Below are 20,441 nucleotides of genomic sequence, written 5' to 3'. Positions count from 1 at the left end.
GTAGCTGCACTAGACTACCATGTATTAATCTAGAGTTTTCTTCTGGTTCTTTTGTTAACTCAGAGGTTATGTGATTAATCTTCAGAAAACATGAAAAAAGAGCTTAATCAAAAAGGATCAGTCAACTGAAGCACATCAATCACAAAATGAGTACATTCTCCCTCATGATGCAAATTAAGAACTAAACCAAAATTCTGAAGGATGTTTTTTCATGTACTGTTTGACTCCTCCAATCCTTTTGTTTACCAAAGCACAAAAACATAATACAGACTTCATTATTCTACTAAGCTGCTTTTCCAGAAATGTTATTTACAATGTATATGTTTCTATTTCACATACCCCCTCGGTGACATTAAATTAACACAGTAAAGGATTTAAGACTGTAAGCCCCAGGAAATTTCTCAGAAGAAAATGAAGTAAAAAGATGCTATTAAAATACAACTATTTTCAAGCTGGTGTATTTATCATGAAATGATTCATTAAATGACTCAATTTTTCAAAAGAAGCACTCAAATGTACATTAACTAGAAACTGTATTTCTTTATGACGTATTTATTTCCAAATATCCTACTTTAAGTTTTAAAATTCAGGATTCCAGCCAAGTAACAATGCAAAGAATAACAAGATTCTACACACTGAACATCCATGATTTCAAATGCAGTCTTTCTTCTGTGATGCTGATTAAACATTTCGCGTTTTATGTTAATATCTAGAAACAAGAGAATAACCTGTAGAAATAATCTGATGGGTACATTCAAGATGATGGCATCAGATATTTTGAAAAATCTTTTGTGTTGGAGTCTTTGTTGACATTAAGTAAGGTTTAAGTTGCTGAGCTTACTGTTAAGTGTCCACAGATATGAACGATAAGCACAACCTGCTGATGTAAAAGATCAGAAGATAGAGAAACCATTTGTAACAGTATAAAAGTCCTTTAAACAAAAAGATTTGTTGAGTATAGTGGATAGTGAAGGGCACCTGAGAAGTGCTCTAGTTACAGTAACTTCTCAGTGCTTTACCAGATTGTTTTGGTTCACCAACCAAAAAACATATCCTTGATATCATCATTTACATGAAATCCAGTAGATACAGAAATGAAGGAATCACATCTGAAGCATAAAAAGCACTATGAAGCTGAAGGGCAGTTTCCCAAACTGAACACTGGTTACATTACAGTGTTTGAGCACGTGTTGAGTGAGATGCTTTAGGCTACCTGGACAGCCGCCCCTCTGACAGATAAACCAGTGTCTGGACTTTAGCAATCAGTTTCTGCTACCCCTTCATCCTTGCTTCATCAAGACTTGCTAGCAGGTTTCTCTCAAATCATCTTTGCCGGGTGGTCAAACCCACATGGCATTTTTAGCTTCCAGTTCTCAAAGACTTACAGTCTTGAAAAGCTGGCATGCTTTGAAGAATAATCCTCCCTGAACTTTATTTTAAACAGGCAACACAATTTAAAGAAATCATCATTACTAGTCCTGTTTCCTCATCTCATCTGTGAATTTTATCTTGCTGTGAAAGGGGAGAAAAAAACCCAAATGTGCCTCTGTGACAAATTTCACAGTCTCACGGACAGAATGATTCATCTGTGTAATATCAGATCCCCAAATTACCCCACTTAGCTTGCATGCATATGGGTACGTACATTCTGACCTTGCTTCTCAACTGCTCAGGTCAGTACATGGTTTTCTTTAGTACAGTAATTCTTTTCACTTCAAAGTAAACTGTAAGAGTTATGAAGGCCTAGCAACGGTTACAACCCCCTCTCTCCCCCAAAAACCAACAGTCCCAAAACAAACCATAAAATGTTTAAAAGAGAAAGTAGGTAGTTTTTGTATTTATGATAGTACAGTGAAAGATGAGTACAAAACAACCAAACCAATAAAAGATAGACAGGCAAGGAGATGGATACCACACTGGGCATCAGATCACAACCTACAGATCATTATGCTAGATGTTTCTCAGTATTCTTACAAAACATTAAATGTTGTAAAGACTGCATGCCGCATAAATAGCAATTTGCTGTGTTCCTTCAAATCTCCAAAAATATTAGTAGTTCCAGTAAAGAGAGTGCACATCTGTTTCTATGTTACAAAGGTGTTCAGGTAAGAGCAACAGCACTAGAGAGATGACACACTAAAATGTTTTGAGTGCACGTACAGGGAAATAGGCAGAAGAAACAATTCAGTTCCAAGACAAAAAAAAAAAAAAAAAAAAAAAAAAAAAGGAAAGAAATTAACAGAGCATCACAGTATATGGTCAGAAACAAATGAAAAGGTAGCATTTGACTTTAGAAGTGACAGTTGCATTAGTGCTGCTCATGTCACTTGGAGTAAGGATGAGTCTAAGGTCACCAAGTGCTAAAATCTGTGAAAATTCAGACCTAAACACGTGTTCTCAACACCAAATCATTTAAACAGCTGATCCAAAGATAGAAAAGCTTTGACCTAGCAAATTTTCTTATTTAAACTGTTGATGCTGAGTAGCTAAACCCTCTGCAAAGCACTATTACTGTCTGCTGTTGAGAACACCAGTAAGAGCAATACCCTAAAGTGCCTGAAGTGTTTCAACAAGTTAAACATAATAATTGTCAGCCATACGAGCCACACTAAAAATTCTTCTAAGAGCACACTGACATAAAATAGACATACAATCATAAAACATACAAGCTGGTCAAATGAAAACAAACAGGTACACAGGACCAAGAGTCTTGGTCCACCCCTTTCAGGTAATCACCCAAACTTTGGTATATATATTATTAAATATTTATTTGCACATATATATTTTAATTGTATATTAATTAATATTATATATTCATATAGTTGAATATTTACATACAAGCCTAGTGTGTTCCTTCTCCTTAAGAAAAATTCCATTTTGAATTGGAAAAACCTTTCTAATTAAAACCAGCAGTTGTAACAGAACTATTTTCTATGGACATGGCAGCAATTTTCAGGAAAAATACGTTCAATAAAAACATTTCTGATCAGCTTTACTGTGTCAAAGAGTTAAAAGTCAAAAAAGAGGCACTGAGGCAATCCTTCAATTTTGAGTGGGATAGGGCCTTTCAGGGCCTGGGTGAGGGAGCAGAGGCAGGCAGGGCCATGGCTGCTTGGTGAAAAAGCTGTGCCATGGAGTGGGTGTAAGGGAGAATGGAATGCAGGGAAGAAGGATGTTTGCAATGAAGGGAGGGAGGGGGAAGGGGATTTTCACATTAGAAAGGATACCCTATATATGGTATGATGCATATGGGAAGATTGGGTAAACTGACCAGAGCTATGCCACTCAGATGTTTTTTCCGCTTTGGCTTGTAGATTGCTTATACGGATAACAGTTCAAAATTTTTAATAAAAAATCAAGGCACTGAGGTCCAGTCCTATAGAAACCTATAAAGATTAATCTTAATATGTAGCCATAATTACATTGTGCTGTTTCTTCATTGTTTTCCAATTTTTTTTTAATATACAAGCACGTGTACATCAAAAGTTAGCCTTAGTTGCAGCAGACTTTTCTATCTCTCCTCACATCAAAAAGGGGATAAAAATTCGTTATTTGTTTATATAGAGAGTGCAAAAATGTCTTTAAAACTGCATTTTTCATGCGTGTTAAAATATTACATTTTCCAGATTTTACCATAATGTTTCCAAAGAAACTGCAGGATAGAAGAGATAATTATAATTCTTCTGCTTACACTTCCAATATGTACATTACCACAAGCAAGAAAGTAAAACGTGACTCTGGTACTTCTATAGACCCACAGGAGAAATTGACATAAAACGAAATTTCTGTATCCTTCTCTTCACAAGGACAATTTAGCTAAAATACCCATGCAAGCAGTAGAACAGCTTTCAAAGAAAGATTATAATAGTTATTAAGATATGAAGCAAATGATGAAAATCTGAAATATCAACCATTCATTAAAATGAACAGAATGAAAACTTTTAAATAAAAAAGCTATAATTAAATATATTCATACATCAATCAGCACAATTTGGCATAACTGATGTATTGTCACTTAACTTTTCCCCCAAGTCTTGCATAATTTCAATTGTACAATTAAATGACTAGGCTAAATTAGTTCCTAAATTTTGGAGATTAATTTCTTTCTAACAAACCTGCTTTCTCTGAAGATATTAAGATGTTTTACGTAGACTTGTTATTTTCTGATAGATATATGCAGTAAATTTACTAATACCTACAGGATTGATGAGGTTTCTGTGGCTATCATACTCCATAGAATTAAAGAAAAATCAAAGGTTATCTCCCTGACAATTACACCACCCAAGAATTACCACCTACTTTAGGTTATTGCAGTAGGTCGTTTAAGAAGAAAACCTGATGAATATGCTAAGCACCAGTATCCCACACTCAAATAACAGTATGGATCTCAAAATTTCCAATTCACACTAAGGACCAAATAGCCTTTGTGAACTCTTGGAGCAATTAAAACCACAAACACATCTGAATGGAGCATTAGCTATACTTTCACATTTAAAACTGAAATGAAACTAGGAGCATGTTACGTAGCATACCACTGTTTCTGTTACCATGGCATTTACAATACCGGACAAATAGCAATATTATTATAAAATATCTTTTTGAGATAGTATTTTTTTTTAAACAAAACTTTTGACAACACCCTGGTGTAAATCTTTCACAAGAAATAGAGAGATATCCCCGTAATTTACCATACAGGATTCAGAGATTGATAATCATCATTAGTATACCATTTATTATACTGATGCACATGCTTTTTCTTTTCATGCAGAAAGTGAGTCTACATATAACTGTTTTACACAATAAGTAGTAATTACAATTGTTTTCTACATACAGAGAGATGAAAAGGCTTTCCTGTGTAACATGTGTCCTCTGCCAAATTAAGTGGTACACAAAAAAATGTGTACATAAAAGTGACAAATACTGCATAAGCTATACAGAAAATGCTTCTCATCTGGAGCTCATTCATAGTTACCCTCACGGAATTTCATTTCAATGCAATACAAACAACACTATAGTCTGCCAAGCTTCCACATCATTTCTATGAAAGCATCAAAGGTGAAGGTTTCCAGATCGGTTCCCCAGTACAGATTTTGGTGCTGACTTTACTGAAAGGCAAAAAAGAGATGAGAAAGACATTACCTGACTGGACTCTGTTCCAGCAACACTAAGATCTTGAATAGATCTGCGCCTCTGCTGTCCGTTTCCTGCTGGGAAAAAAACAAAACAAAAACAAACCAGTGAAATATATTCAGAACAAAATAAGAAGGGTGCGACTGTTGCAGAGGAGCTTGGAATTTGTACAAATCCACAGAGACAAAGTGAGAGAGGGAGAGAGAGAGACAGCTGCAGAATTTTAACTCAAAACATGCTGGCCTCTACAAAAAGTACATCCTAATACAATAACCACTCCTACCACATGAATAGCTGCTGCACTCTACTCCACCATCTTCTGTCACATGTATTTGGTCAGGCTTAGTACTCGGGGCAGGAGCTGATGACGACATCTATTTCAAGTGCGTTACGTTATGGGGATTTCTAAAAGCTAAACCGCGAAGATAACAGGCTGCCAGCTTTAACCTGTTGCTCTTTGGCTTGCTCAAGGAACACAGCAAGGACTTCTGCTTGCGTGCCACTCCCCTCAAGAAAACTAAGAAGCGAAAGCACTTCCTTCTGGTCTCCTGTCTCCTTCAGAGGAATAAAACTATGTCCTGTTCTCATGCTCTGAGAAGTGTGAAAAGGGGACCATTCAGCTAAATCACATCTCACCATCAACCTACGAAGCATAATGCTGTAATCTTTTCCTCTTCTCCTTCCACCTGTTCGCAATTATCCACCAGTGACAGCTACATAAAACAGTTTAAATTTTAGCACTGACAAGCAATCAAAGGCATTTTCAGGAAACAAAATCTCCTTAAAAATAAAAGGAGATTATGCAACAGAATCTCCCTGGCTACTTTGATTTTTATTACAGTGATTGTTTATATTATCTTTTGAGAGCAGGTCAGCTGTCCAAAAGGAAACACCAAAATGTCCTGAGTAACAGCTGACAATGCTCAAAATTCTTGCTCTTAGCTCTGCATTACGTAACTCTGCTACTGGAAGGAGCATCTGAAACATGTACTGCAGCCGTGGCAGCCCCTTGCCCAGCGGCCCCGCATTCAGCCACCAACACAGCTCTCTCAAAGCCCTGCAAAAGGCATCACATTGCTGACCTTTTAGATACTTCTCATTCAGCATCATTCCCATGACCCCAAGCCTATCCTGACATGTGTTTTGAATTGCAACAGTTACTACAAAAATGTAAGACTACTTCATATTGATTATTTAATAAGCCTGTAAGTTTTTAAATATATGTAGCATTACATGTAGGGACACACTATCACAAAACAGAATAAAAAAATACTTTGTGTCACTTTATCAAGTTTTAAAATTTATAGAAGGTATTATAAAAAACAAACATACGAGAAAATTGAGCAGGACTCTAAAACAGGAATATACTTTTTTGCTCTGACTGCAAATGGATTTGAATTGCAACTGTTCTGTGGTCTTGATATTTTGTTTCTGAAATTCAGGGGAAGTATATACTTACCTAAGCAAGAATGGCTAAGTTTGTTTAGTACTTTGATAGTAGGGATCTCGTGAATGACAAATCTATGTCAAAATGTTTGAACTTGTTCATTTGCAGTGAACTTTTTCATTATGTAATCATTTAACAAAAAAGATTATACATTTAATAGAATTCTGTGCTGTGGATACTTCATCTGGCTGCCACAGCTCATCTCAATATTCAACATATGTGCAATCCACCCACAACTGATACAAAATTATGTGCACATTTCATTCAACAACATTGTTATAAAATTAGCTCAGCTGAAATAGGCTTGCAAAAATATCTGAAATTCTCATTTCAGATTAGCAACATTTGTGAATTTAAAGAACCCAGCACATGTGTTGCTGAAATATCAGAACATGGCTGCCAAAATGTTAAAATAATCAGGGTGGGGTGCAAGAAAGAAAAGAAAATGCCTTGCGAGAAGTGAAGGGGTGGGGGGGAAAGAGGGGCTAAAACTTGTTGTAAAAAATGAACACCTTTAAATGAAATATCTTCAAGTTAGTAACATGAGGGAAGAGCAAGCTCTACTAGGCAATGCCATTTTAATTAGTATAATACTGCAGACATCTGGCAAATAGCTTCAACAAGGCAGAAACAGACTACAAATCAACAAATACTTATTGCTCCAGATTCAAGACAAATATCAATTGAAAAATATACAACACAGCAAAAAATATTTATTTGAAAAGATCATGAGTACTTCTTTATGCTTTCCTCTCCCAGTTTTGATCTTGTTCTTACCTCTATGTCCATTTAAAAATCAATTTTCCCCATTATAAAAACTAAGAGATTCGTACATGGACAGAAGTTAATCCACAGTAACTTGATGCAGTGTCAGGCTTTTGGAGGTTTACAGGATTTTAAGATTAAAAAGCAAATGTCACAAATACACTTCATGGCCTCAGAAAAACCCATTTCACGTAGTGTTGTTTATTTTCTAAAATTAAATTCTAAAGGAACAGGAAACTTCCATCACGTCCTGCCCCACATACTCTAGGCAAAAATAAATTGTACAGCATATTAAGCTTTTGATCACCACCCCCACCCAGCCGCCAAATATCCAGACCAGCTATGACCTCTTCTCCCTGCCCTTTAGTAGATACTTGGGTCTCCTTTTACACTTTCTTATTTACTCACAGCTCTCTCTCTTCCTTACACACCTACAGGGCTCAAGCCTCTCTCACAGTGCAGGAGGATCAGTGACTGTAACAGTGTTACAAGACATTTTGAAGAAGTTAAAACACTGATCTGAATTCCAGAAGAATTAAGTGATCTGGGAAGACAAGGGTGGGATTTCTGGAATACATTGATTTTAAAAGCAGATAGAAAAGCTGCAGACCTACAGCATCTATAATTCCTATCCACCTTCTAAAGACCCTCTGCAAAATGTGTCTATCTTGAGTAATCATTTATGCAGTGTCAATGCTATAAAAATCATAACGCTGTGGCAGAGTTTCAGATGACAAAATTACAAAGCCAAATGCACACATGCAAAATGCACGAGATGTCTAACATTGCCAGTGAAGAGAAGCTTACTTGTAGGTATATTTGCTAGATGCTGCTTGAATGGTTTCCATCAAAAAAGTATACAAACTAGGATTCAGATTTTTTTTTCTTTTTGTTTCTTTAAACATAAAGATACTTAAAACCTTTTGTACTTACTAGGGGTTTTATTTTTTACATATAAATATGTATATAAAAATAAAGTTAGTGCTTATTATCTGTACTATACATACTATAAATTAAAAAGAAAAAGAATTGATATGTCACTAGGCTATCTGGTTGCTGGATACCACCAGAGCAAACTCATTTGCTAAGCTGTTACACAAAGGAGGAATTATATGACCCATTTTTCAGTTTTTAAGTTTGGTAAGCTAATAACACAAAATAGCACCTTAAACAAACAAATAATTCATTCATCCTGATTGTACTTAATTAGAAAGAAGAGTATATATATTCTAAAAACTTCCCTTTCTGCCAATATTTTACCTTTAATTGATAAAGTATGTATTTTACGACCTTGGAAGCATAATCGGTTCACGGACGAAATGCAATTGAGGCAACACATTACGAAAACCCCCAATGATAGCAGATGTAGTACTCATACTTCCAAAATAGCCCTGGACAAAGCAGCTGACTCACGGTAACATGCCTGCCTGGTGCTTCCCTCTCCGGGCAGCAGCTGCTCTACCATGTGCTCAGCACAACTCCAGGCAGCAGCACAGACCGACGCTTGTGCGGCTCCAAGGACAGGAACGAGCTGCTTGCCCCACTGAGGGAAGCGCCCAGGGAAGTCTGGAGGAGCTGGCTCTGTGGCAGAAGTAGTATGGAACATAACTGGCTGGGATTGAAATGGTGGTGGACGGTTTGGGGGGTTGGAAGCTTAGGGGTCTAGAAAGCAAAAAGCATTCAGAGGCCAGAACTGTGAGCCTCGTGCTGAGGAGTAAAGAAAGGAAACAAGTGAGAAATAGATAGATGAATATAATTAGTTTACTGGACAGACGATCACATTCTGTCATGTAATGATTAATCTCATTTTTTTCTGGCTTTGGGATTATTACTGGAAAGCTGTTCTGACAACCGGAAAACTTTCAGTATAAATCCCAGATTTATTTGCAGATAATTTACATATTTTTTCTGTAGTGCCAATACTGTCTTTTAGCTTAAATAGTTCTCTCTTCCTAATTTTAAGCTGCAGATTCATCTATAGAAAACAATTATTCATTCTCAGCTTTTATTTTGTGGGCTAAAATAAGCCATGCTTTCAGATTTGTTTTTATACTCTCTGTACCCCTCTTTTCCTAGTAACTCTTCTTTATTTGAGTGCATATATCTTTGTTTTATATGGCTGACGAGAACAGTATGTTCAATTCCTGATTCAAACTCAACAAGGGCCAGTAATAGTGTGTTTCTTTATCTTTCCTGGAAATGAATCTTAAGATTTCACAGTTTTTCACAAGTACATTAGATTTGTGGCTCATACTACCTGGGATTAATCCGCATGCATGTGCTGTGGTCCCAAGTCACCTTATTTATAGAAACTGTTGTTAGTGCATGACCCTGGATTTTACTCTGTTTCTATTCAGTCACAGCTAAATTCTCCCTTTGTGATACTCTAATCCTCCCCTTAATGAATAGTTGCTTCTGATAAACATTAACAGGGAATTTTATTATTGCTCATTTGACTTAAATACCTTAGGAGTAAATGTTGAGAAAACTCATTAATACGCTTCTTCCAACCCTATACCTTTTTTTATTTCTACAGGTTTCTATTTCTTTCATATGGATTCCAAACTATCTTGAAATTCCCATCCTGTCAAGTTCAATTAAAATAGACTAGGTGAAGAATTTTTAATGACTGCCTCTACCTAACTAAGAAATGAATAGACTGGTACAGTCTGTTTTGTGAAAACAACATGGCATTTTATTTCACTGACTTCTTCATTATTGCCTAAAAGTTTCAATGTTTCTTGGAAGCTTCAATGTTGTTATGCTCAGACTGTGTACAGAGACAAGGGGCACTCATTAGCTCAGCACTCATTACAGCTTATTCACCAGGCTCTCATCACGAGTTAACACTGAAACTGGAGAGATGCCTTCACTTTCGCTTTCCTTGCTTTCTCAGGATTTCTTTTCTGTCAGTGCAGGCCAGGATGTCTTGAAAGTTACAGTGGAAAGCTATTCTAGTAAACTTTTCTGCCAATTTGTTAGCCTCAGTGCCAAAGAGGTTTTCTTTCTATGGGTGCTTTTGCTCTTTGGAATCTACTTTTTCATATTCTGTATTTTTACCGTAACCATCAATAAAGTTATTTGAAAGAAACTTTAGTACAAAATTTTTGCATTTAACTTCATAATACCTAACAGTATCAAGATTTACAAGGAAACTTCCTCAGATGACAGAAATTTAGAATAGGAGGGCCACAGTTTTTAGTAGATTTCTAGATACTGTAACTTGCATTTCCTGTCCCTGACATATCACTTTAAAGTGACTTACATACTGTTAATGGTATGCCTATCACAGTTTTGGATGGATTATACTTATTTTTAGGCTTTCAGAAGTATGAAATGAAAGAAAGTAAAATGTAATGCTGCTAACTAAGAAAAGACTTGGGATACATAAGAATTATTCATTAAAGTCCCAAATGATATTTCCATTCATGGTGCCTGACTATATTAATTTTTTTCCTATTAGAAGCTTCTCCTAGTAATTTTAGTTTGCATTAACTTAAACACAACAGCAGTACCTCATGCACACACATTTTCGCCCTAGAAAAGTACAGTCAAATATAAGAATTACAGAGACTGTTAATGTTTTAATCACAAATATCACATGGATTTAAAGATCTGCACATAATTTATCTTAGTTTTTTGTTCTACTATTATCTGATTAAAAACGAGAGCCTAAACCCAACAAATATCTGGGCAAAACAATTACCTAGACAAGAATTTTTCAATTAAGGTCATTTGCACCAAATAACACAAGACTGCGTATATAGTTTTCCTCTATAAGAAGATTCTGAACATCAAAATGGTTAAGGGGAAAAGTCCTTTGTCAGTAGAAATAAATTTGAATTAGAAGGCTGAATAATTTACTGATAAAAGTATGTTTGTAATAAAATGTCATGCTCCTCGTAACCATTATGAAAAATTCAGTGGGATAATTTCTGGGCCTGTCGTAAAGCAACTGGAGCAAGAAGTATTTTAGCAGTCTGATCATTATTCCGGCATCTTAACCAATTGACCCGTTCACCTGGTCTGCGATACCTGGTATGATGATCTCAGGGACATCCAGAATGTTGCCAAATGAAGCAGTTTTACGATGGCCTCGTTTAGGCTTGGAATAGGCTGAAAAAATACACATATACAATACACATGCAAAACACTAAAATGGCAAGAGCAAAATTATTAAATTCCTAATACTGCATTGTTCATATACTTGGTTAAACTAGAGTTCATGCAAAAATGTGTCATGCAGAATAAACTGCATTGCCTTTCACTCATGCTTACACATAGTAAAGCAACTGTTAAAAAGCAAAAAATGCAGAACTAGCCGTCATTACAACACGGTGTAATTAGTTATAGTTAGCAACACAAAAGTCAAACACAGAAAGCAGCATGGCAACACAGAAGGGAAAACCAAATGTAATTATCCAAACAGAAAACAAATTAAATAATTTCACTTCACCTGCCTATTCAGAAAAAAATCTTGATTGCCTGAACTTAACTAATGGGTTTTTTTTTAGTGTTGGGTACAAATTATTTTACTAAAAAGTCTAATAGCTAGGTACGTTTGTATCTTTAAATCACCTTTTTTCAAATTTCATCTACCCCTGAAAAAATATTTAATTTTATAACATTTGACAATCATTCCTGCCAGTTACTCTTTTATCGTACTAGTGAAGATTTTTTGTTTTGAAAACTGGATATAACTGAAAACTTGATATAACTACCAGCTTTTTCATTTTTGAATAATGTTCAAGAAGTGTTATACACTTCGAAATAAAATCTAATCATACTTTTTTTTATTATTTTACCACTTTTGTAGTTTAAGATAAATTGTTCCTATTTAGAGAAAAATCTGAATACATTTTCCAAAGGTAGAAAACTGTAGAATACTCATCTCACTAAGCAATGGCGATGTGCATTACATGACTTACTCTTATATTTAATCTACAGGATGATGGAACAATATTAAATAATTTTCAACCTGATTTAACAATAGCCAAATCCTCACCCAGCCAAGTGATTTTTTTTTCAGGTTCACAGCATATTATTTCTGTCACAGAGTTAACAAGATTAAAAAAGAAACCAAAACCAATACATGTTGTTTCACCTCCTTTTGAAAAAGTTATGGTCAGATATGCTTGACCTCATTTCTCATAGTCCACTACTGCATGAAGTGATTTTGCAAAAAAATACCCAAGGAACCCCAAACCAAAAATAGTATGTTTTAATATGCACTTTTATTTGAAGAAAAAGAAACCCTACAGTTATGACAGAAAAAAAAAAAACACCCAAAGAGCCCTTAGATTATTCTGAATAGTAATTATTATTTCAGAGCAATGTACTTAAAGAACACAAACTAAGAAAATTAAAAACTTGTACAAAGGAGGGCCAGGTTATCTCTGCTAATGTCAGAAAGTTACATTAAGAACGCCAGTGACCAAAGTGAGTCCTGACATGTTTTAAAATAAAACCAGTATGGTGTTATTACCAGGTAAGCACACAGCTGCCTTCTGTGTTAAGAAACCTTTAGAGATATTCAGGGTGAGATGCGCTACACATCCAGTCAAAGACTGACAATACAAAAGACGGATTTTGAAATAAGGCTTTAAAATAAAAACATGAAAGTAAAAAGAATTTAGGGCAAGATAAATATTATTTCAGTACCTCAGTATTTAGTAAAACAAGATCCTGGAGTAATCGTAACACAATGAAGAACAAAAATGAAATAGCCATGGTGCACAAGAAAGCCAGAATTTTGATATGTAACTCCTTATTAATTGCAGCTACTTGGCTACCCTAGTTTTCATATTGGTAGAAAAATACTCAAACAGCAAAATAACCCTGAACTAACCAATGTAATTTTGTTTAATTATTTAAATCTGTGGTTATATGCCATAACACAAAAAACTTTCACATATGAAACTTAAAACATGAAGTTTACATATATTAACAAGCAATATCTTTGATGAAGAAAAGAGACAAGAAAGTGTTTGCCAAGTGTATATATTTTTATTAATTCACTCTTCTGGGATAAATCAAAATTGCTTTCACCATAAAATTATGTATTTATACTTACAGATAAATTCTAATTCTCTCAAAGATTTAAGGTGTAGAAACGACAGTTTATATCTGAAGGAAACGTGTCAAAACACCTGTAGCTGCTTTTTTAACAAAAGATAATGTTTTCTTAACCTGGTGAATAAAATCTAATTATGTTTCTCATTCTGAAATCTGTAAAAGTAGATTTTTAAACTTATTTGGGAACATGCTGAACTTTAAATCTACCTCTTAATTTCAAAAATATTATAGAGACAACCCTGAAGAAAATGTTATTATATAAATAATTACGCTAGCAGAGATGAAATAACACTATTTCAGATAAAAAGTAGAAAATTGTGCATTTGGAATAAGACTGATATTTAGAAGTCTCATAATGCATTTTTAAAAAGGTAAAAAATCTAATTCAACAAAATCTCTAAAAACTTTTAAATACTCAATTAAAATACTCCCTCTTGCTGAGTGTATAACCATAAATAAAGGCAATTTCCCCCCACAATTAATAAAGGACAATCAAGACTAGAGCAATAGCTTAAGTATTTTCATATGGCTACTGTTGTCAACTTTCTGTAAGACTATATATGTTTTACATTTTCCTTTTTCCTTCATTTCCTTGCAATTCCTTAGTCTACTCCCCAAACATCATTAAATTTTACCTGTGATGGAAGCTATTCTTGCTTCTATTTCAGACATGTCAGCACTCATCCTTTTGGCTTCTCCGGAAACAAGGGCTGACGGTGGTCGTGCGCGAACATCTGACAAGCTCTCAACACTGCTCCCACGAGATGGGGGCAAACTCAAACGGCCAGGATCACCCTGTTTAACAGTCACATTTGGTGAAAAGAAAATTCTGCAGAAGCCCCTTCATAATATGCACCAGTACGTTTCTACAACGCGCATTTTCAAAGTGACAAGATTTAAAATTTATAACACAATAAATGGCAATAATTTAACTAATAATGATATATACAGATGAAATATCTGCAGCTTTGAAAATAATCTAACTTCACACAGATAAAAAAATCACCAGAATTAGGCCAGTATTGTTGTAAGAGAATCTTTCTATTTTTGCATTCTACTTGAAATAAACCAAGGTATTTTCAAAATTCACCTGAATGTTTAATCCTTGCATGTCCTACTAATAATTAGGTTACAAATTAAGGCAGCAATTTTCAAACTTATCTTTTTAATCTAATAAATCCCTTTAAATATAATGAACTACTCTTGACATTTCATTGGAGATCTTACTAGAGCCTTCCAGTTTACCTCTGTGGAATTATACAACATTTTTCCGTCCCTTTTCATATTCTTCTCCTATAACTAACTGGATCAAATTTTGCACTGTTTTGAATGAGGACACATGTTTCAGAGTAGATACAATACTTGTGTCTACCCATGTCCATTTTGCTACTATGGTTCAAAATTGCACATGTTGGCTTACCGGCTGCTTGGCTGTGTTTTTGATTTGCTGTGCCAATTTTGATTCCAAACGTTTAATAGTGTCATTGGTAGAAGCTCCTTGGAAATCACTTGGTTCCATGTTAGCATCGCTCTTATTACTGGTGTTTGTTGAAGTGATGTCCATGAATGAACCTAGAAACCAGTAACAAGGAAAAGCACTTGAGAATGTCCACTAAAAATACTGAAGGGCATCTCTTCCCAGGAAAGCTCTCAGAAGTCTACCTTGCCTTTAAAGCAACACTTTTGAAAACTTAATGAAAGACCAATTGCAAAACTGTTACAGGGCAATCAGTATAAGAAGCAAGAGGAGTGAAAAAAGACTATGCAACTAAATACTATGATAACATTCTGAAGTCAATCTTTACCTCTCTTTGAAATAGCTAGGGCAGCTGTTATATTAACAACACAACAGCAACCTCATTCACAATTAATGACAAAGTCCATCATTAACCATAGACGAGCACAAATACATGAAAAGTATCAGCCAATATATATTCACAGTATGAAGTGATAAATTACGTCTTTAAATCATGTGGTGGAGAAAAACCAGTAAAGTCATTGAAACACTAAAGCTGCAAAGATTTTGTTAATATAAAGTTCACTAAACTGCAAAGTAGCCATTGAGTCTTTATCCAAAGTAGCAGCAATTTCTTTGGAGATAAAAAATAATCCAACCAAGCAGAGGAAGCTGAAGACATGCAAGATTAAAAACAACTTAAATGGAAAAAAAATGTACTCTAAACAATGAGGAAACTAAGTGATCTTTTTATTATTAAAAGGATTTCTTTGAGGGTAAAACTTCCTCAAAGTCTAGCTCACATTTTGTTCCATCCACCTTTCTAGTGATTCTTCTTGCACTTATATTAAATGACTGTATATACTACAACTTATCATAAAAGAAACGCAAGTTTAAATTGTGGAGATTGCAACTTAAATCAGGTGTAGCTTTCAAGAATAGTGAAAAATTTTAAACTGACAACTCATAAACATTACACATGAGTATAAGGGTGTCAATTGCTAGCAACACTCATGAGGAAAAAATGGAGACATTGAACATGGGCATTTGGAGACAGCTTTTATTATAAGCTTTTTCCTCATTACACGTACACTTCAGCAAAACCATTTGACTGAGAAGACTAAATATGATGTGGTATGAGGCATTAACAAAATAAATAGGGTCTGCTGATGCTCAAGATTTTTGAAATCTTTTCCATTTTGAGTTCAAAATCAATGTACGAATGTGCGTTAAAATCTATCTGCATCATTTTATGTTGCTGCTCTTTTTCTCTAACTTACACAAATGTACCTGTGCTAGTGGCAGAGTTGCTTTGGCCTTCATCTGAATACTGGCAAGGATATTGCAGAGGTTCATCAGCTCCTGGAAAGTACTGTGAAAAAGCAGTAATTATTTTATAAAAAAGTAATTAACAATTGTCTTTAAATTATTTAAATAGTACCTCATAATTTTTAAGTGTAAATTATGTATTACATTTATACCCATTTATTTAGAAGATAAATGAATGCAATTATTTTTAATAACTTAATACATTAGATACACCTATGACTCTGTTAATTTTTTCAAATCTATTATGAGTTATTATACCCCTCCAAAGACAGTATATATATATATAAAAGACAAATTATTTTCCTTCTCTACTACAATAACTTGATAATTTTTGTCATAAAGAGAGGAGCAAAAGAAAACATGCGAGCCCACCTTTGGAGTGGGATAAAAACCATACCTTTTGTAAATTAATTTCCCTGCTTAAGAGTTTAAGAAATGATGAAAATACTTAAATAAATTTTTATACCCGCATCAAGTGTGTCATTATTTTAACGATTTCCTCCATGGACGGCCGTTGTGAGGGATCCTTGGACCAACAGCGAGTCATTAAACTCTCAATTGGTTTAGGTAAATTTTTGATCAGTGGTGGCCGAGTACCTGCAATGGAGATTAGAAAACACCCTTAAATGTTTTAAGCAGACTCTGAAACAACTGAGAGTATCTGATCTCTCTCCAGTATTTTGCTAAATAAACTAAGGAAAATTCAGAGTTAATTGTAGTCTGGATGAACTGGCTTGTACCTAATGTTCTCCCTTACCAACAAAAACTGACAAGTAAAGTGCCTTTGTACTACATAACAGCAGTAGAAAAAAAATTAAACTTTTCCTTCAGAACAGGTTTGAATACATTCACAGACGGACTAAATACAGCATGTTACAAAGGCTAATGAAATGGTACTTCTTTCTGAAGAGTGAAGTTCTAGGCCAAACCGGGAAGCAAGTAATAACAGTCTTTGGTTCCTAATGCTGTATTCACCAGAAAAAACAAAAACAAAAACAAGCAAGCAAACAAACAAACAAAACAAAACAAAACCCAAACCAAAACCAACAACAAAAAAACCTAAACAATGTCCCCCAACAACAACCACAAAAACAACAACGAAAAAGAAAATAACTCAGAAATCGCAAAGGATTTTTGAAAGCTGATTTTGCTGCTAAGAACATCCTGAAAAATTACTAGGGACTGGAACTACTGATTTTGTGTAACTTTTTCATGGCCTATACTAATTTTTAATAACATTTTACTTCAACTATTCTATAACTATTCAGCTGGTTTTCACTTCAAGTTCCTCCTCTTACTACAATTTCAATAAGAACAATTAATGGACAACCAGTTGTGCTTGATATATGAGACACAGTGATGGTCTGCAAAGAAAGCAGTAAGTATTTAAGAATATATTCAACAGAGCAAGTAATATATGAAGTAAGAATGCCACAATAGTTTTAAGTAAGATGAAGTGTACTAACACTTCCTTCTTACGAAGGAGGAAAAAGAAAATGGAAAAAGGTAAAAAAGATAAAATTTTAAAGTAAAAGTAAGTACAGATAGGGAATTTTTAAGTATACTCCCACACCTTACTGAGGCTTCCTGATTTACCACTAGATTTACACTTAGTTTTACAGTTAATGCTTTTATGCAAGCACTTATCACTCCTAATCTCAATGTTCAGTGGCCTTGAAAAACTGGAGAATTTCTTTCTTCGTTCAAAAATGGTATTTGCAAACATTTCTCTTTGTGCATTACTAAGACTATATTAATTGATTCTATTGGTGTCTGCCCCATTCTCTTCTTTGAATAGGATATGCCTGTGCTCACCTTATGCTTCTATCATTTACTACTGAAGCAATGACACTCAGGCAGAGTACCAGCTTTCATTGCTTGTTTGTTAATTTTTTCTTCCAAAAAGTTGGTGCTTGCTTTCATGTTGTCTCTCACAAATGGCAGAAAACTCTTTGCAGACATTTACTGAACTACTTCAAACTATCATTACTTCATTACTCAAAAAATTGTTTTGCCATGCTACCTAAAAACACAGCAGTAAAAAAGTTACACCTCTAGCATGAAGATACTACAGTCTACTACACTGACCAATGTTACACCACTGCTTTAAAGAAAGGAGTCCATTTGAACACAACCAATGTGTCCTGTTCGTAGTCTAAGCTCCTGAAAATCTGTTCTGTGTAGTACCTAGTGCTGTTCCATGAATGCAGGTACCCAGATATAAAGGTAAAACCATTCAAACAGCAGGAAAAAAATAAACAAACAAACAAAAAACAAAACAAAACAAAAAAAACAAACAAAAAAACCCCACAACAACAAAACCAAAACACCACAGATGAAAAACAAAAGTAACATTTGAAATGACTAATGGCCCTGAAGGAGGTCTCATAGCTTTTAACATTTCTAAACACAGGTTAAGTTACTTAAAATTACATATTTCTTGTAGATAGTTCAGTTAAAAAAAAATACAATGTAGGTAATAAAATCATTCAGCCACGTAAGAAGTATTTCTCAGATCACTTTTAAAATGGAATGTTGTAATAAGGAGGACACAGCTTCTTATCCTTCTTTGTTCATAGACCAGTTACAAGCACTGTAGCAGCCAATTAACTCAAAAACCCACACTGACACAAAAGTGGCAGTGTCTAACCATTTAGTCTTTGTGACAAAAACACATATTTAATGAAGCCCAAAATAGAAATACTAATACAGTACTTTCACAAACAAGAAATACTAGTACTTAGACCTATACAGCTAAGAGTGTTTAGCAAATGTAAAGGTACACACAACTTCAAATGCATTATTTTTCAATAAAGTAAAAGTTGAAAAGTATTTTCAACTCACCATTGTGAACTGCCCACATTATTCGGAAAGCTGGACCACCAATCTCATCAAAAGGTTTCCTACGGGTGATTACCTCCCAGAGAATAATACCCCAACTGAAAACGTCACATTTTTCACTGTAATTGCTACCTGGAAGAAAGCCATCAATATAATTTGACTCTTTTCTTTGTAACACATTAAAAAGAAATATAGTTTGAGCAGATCATAGAATCAGGTTGGAAAAGAGCTCCAAGATCGCTGAATCCAACCTTTCACTAAACACCCCAATGTCAACTAATCAAGTGGCACTAAGTGCCATGCTGAGTCATTTCTTTAATGCTTCCAGGGATGGTGACTCCACCACTCCTCTGGGCAGCTTGCTCCAATAAATAAACAGCTTTACATACTTACTTTCACTTCACATTTATTATGCTCAAAACCCCCAGTTTTCTACAGCTGGCTGATTCATGCTAATTTAAGTCAGAAATCATTTGACGGTATGACTGTTAAGAATGCCCCTCTCTGGGAATCAATCCTTGGAGTCATCTTGAAATGATAAAATGCATCAGTTTCCTTATATAATATAAACCACAACTTATTAGGTCTCAAAAATCTGTTGCATTCATGATCTAATTGATTATTTTTGTTTCCTCTAAATATTCTTCAATTCACTTCTTCCAGCCTTAGTGACAATATGCCAGCCCATAACATCTGTCATGCTCATTACTCTTTATTGATTACAGGTCTTCAGAAGAACTTCTAAGTTCTTCTGAAGTTACCATAACTTCTAACAGTTAACAGTTATAACTGTTAACTTCTAAGTTACCATATGGACAAATTCAGGAGAGTCTTCAATTCCTCACCATCTGATTTCCTCCTGGTTTATTATTATTATTATTATTATTATTATTATTATTATTATTATTATTATTATTTTGTAATGTCATTAGTTAATTAAAATTATTTGACCAGAAGTTCAGTATTTCTAAGATTCCTAAGGTGCTCAAGACACGTAGGTGACATAGAATAATAAATATCAGAGGCTACAAAAAAAAAAGAATGTATGCTTTGTAACTGTAACTCATGCAAATGCTAGTAAGATACGTGAATGGCTAATGATATGAGAATAAATGTGTGAATATAAACTATAGGAGATTTGCTCATTTATCTTCAAACAAGGATTAAAATTGGCATACAGAGATTTTTTTTGTTTATACTTAATCAGAAGGCATTATTCAGACAAATCATTTCAGTAACAGTGGAATTAAAGAAGTCTAATTTCATGTGAATACCCACCATATAGCAACAGTTGCAACAGGCTCCATCCACTGCCTGTGAGCCAATTTCCTCTCCCCCATACCCCTGACTAACTGTGCAAGACAAACAACCTGTTCTCTGGCCAGTTCTTGCAGTCCA

General features: G+C 34.7%; 1 protein-coding gene across 4 annotated transcripts in view; it reads right to left on the bottom strand.

Moving 5' to 3' along the window:
• The window catches only part of MAP3K7 (mitogen-activated protein kinase kinase kinase 7), a 47,360-nt gene that overhangs the window by 8,527 nt on the left and 18,392 nt on the right, over positions 1-20,441 (bottom strand). Inside the window, exons 7-13 of one of the 4 annotated variants that reach the window (XM_083857727.1) lie at positions 19,047-19,175; positions 16,669-16,799; positions 16,164-16,245; positions 14,838-14,989; positions 14,053-14,212; positions 11,378-11,458; positions 5,140-5,204 (exon numbers count right to left, since the gene is read on the bottom strand). In XM_083857727.1, coding sequence (XP_083713853.1) covers positions 5,140-5,204; positions 11,378-11,458; positions 14,053-14,212; positions 14,838-14,989; positions 16,164-16,245; positions 16,669-16,799; positions 19,047-19,175 — 800 coding nt within the window. Of the gene's footprint in view, positions 1-5,139; positions 5,208-11,377; positions 11,459-14,052; positions 14,213-14,837; positions 14,990-16,163; positions 16,246-16,668; positions 16,800-19,046; positions 19,176-20,441 lie in introns of all 4 variants that reach the window. The other 3 variants (XM_083857726.1, XM_083857728.1, XM_083857729.1) reach the window with 3 other exon arrangements.

The sequence above is a fragment of the Zosterops lateralis genome (genome assembly GCF_965231275.1).
Source record: "Zosterops lateralis genome assembly, chromosome: 3".
Classification (NCBI taxonomy): Eukaryota; Metazoa; Chordata; class Aves; order Passeriformes; family Zosteropidae; genus Zosterops; species Zosterops lateralis.
The sequence above is the reverse complement of the archived record's forward strand: the minus strand, read 5'-3'. Positions and strand labels throughout refer to the sequence as shown.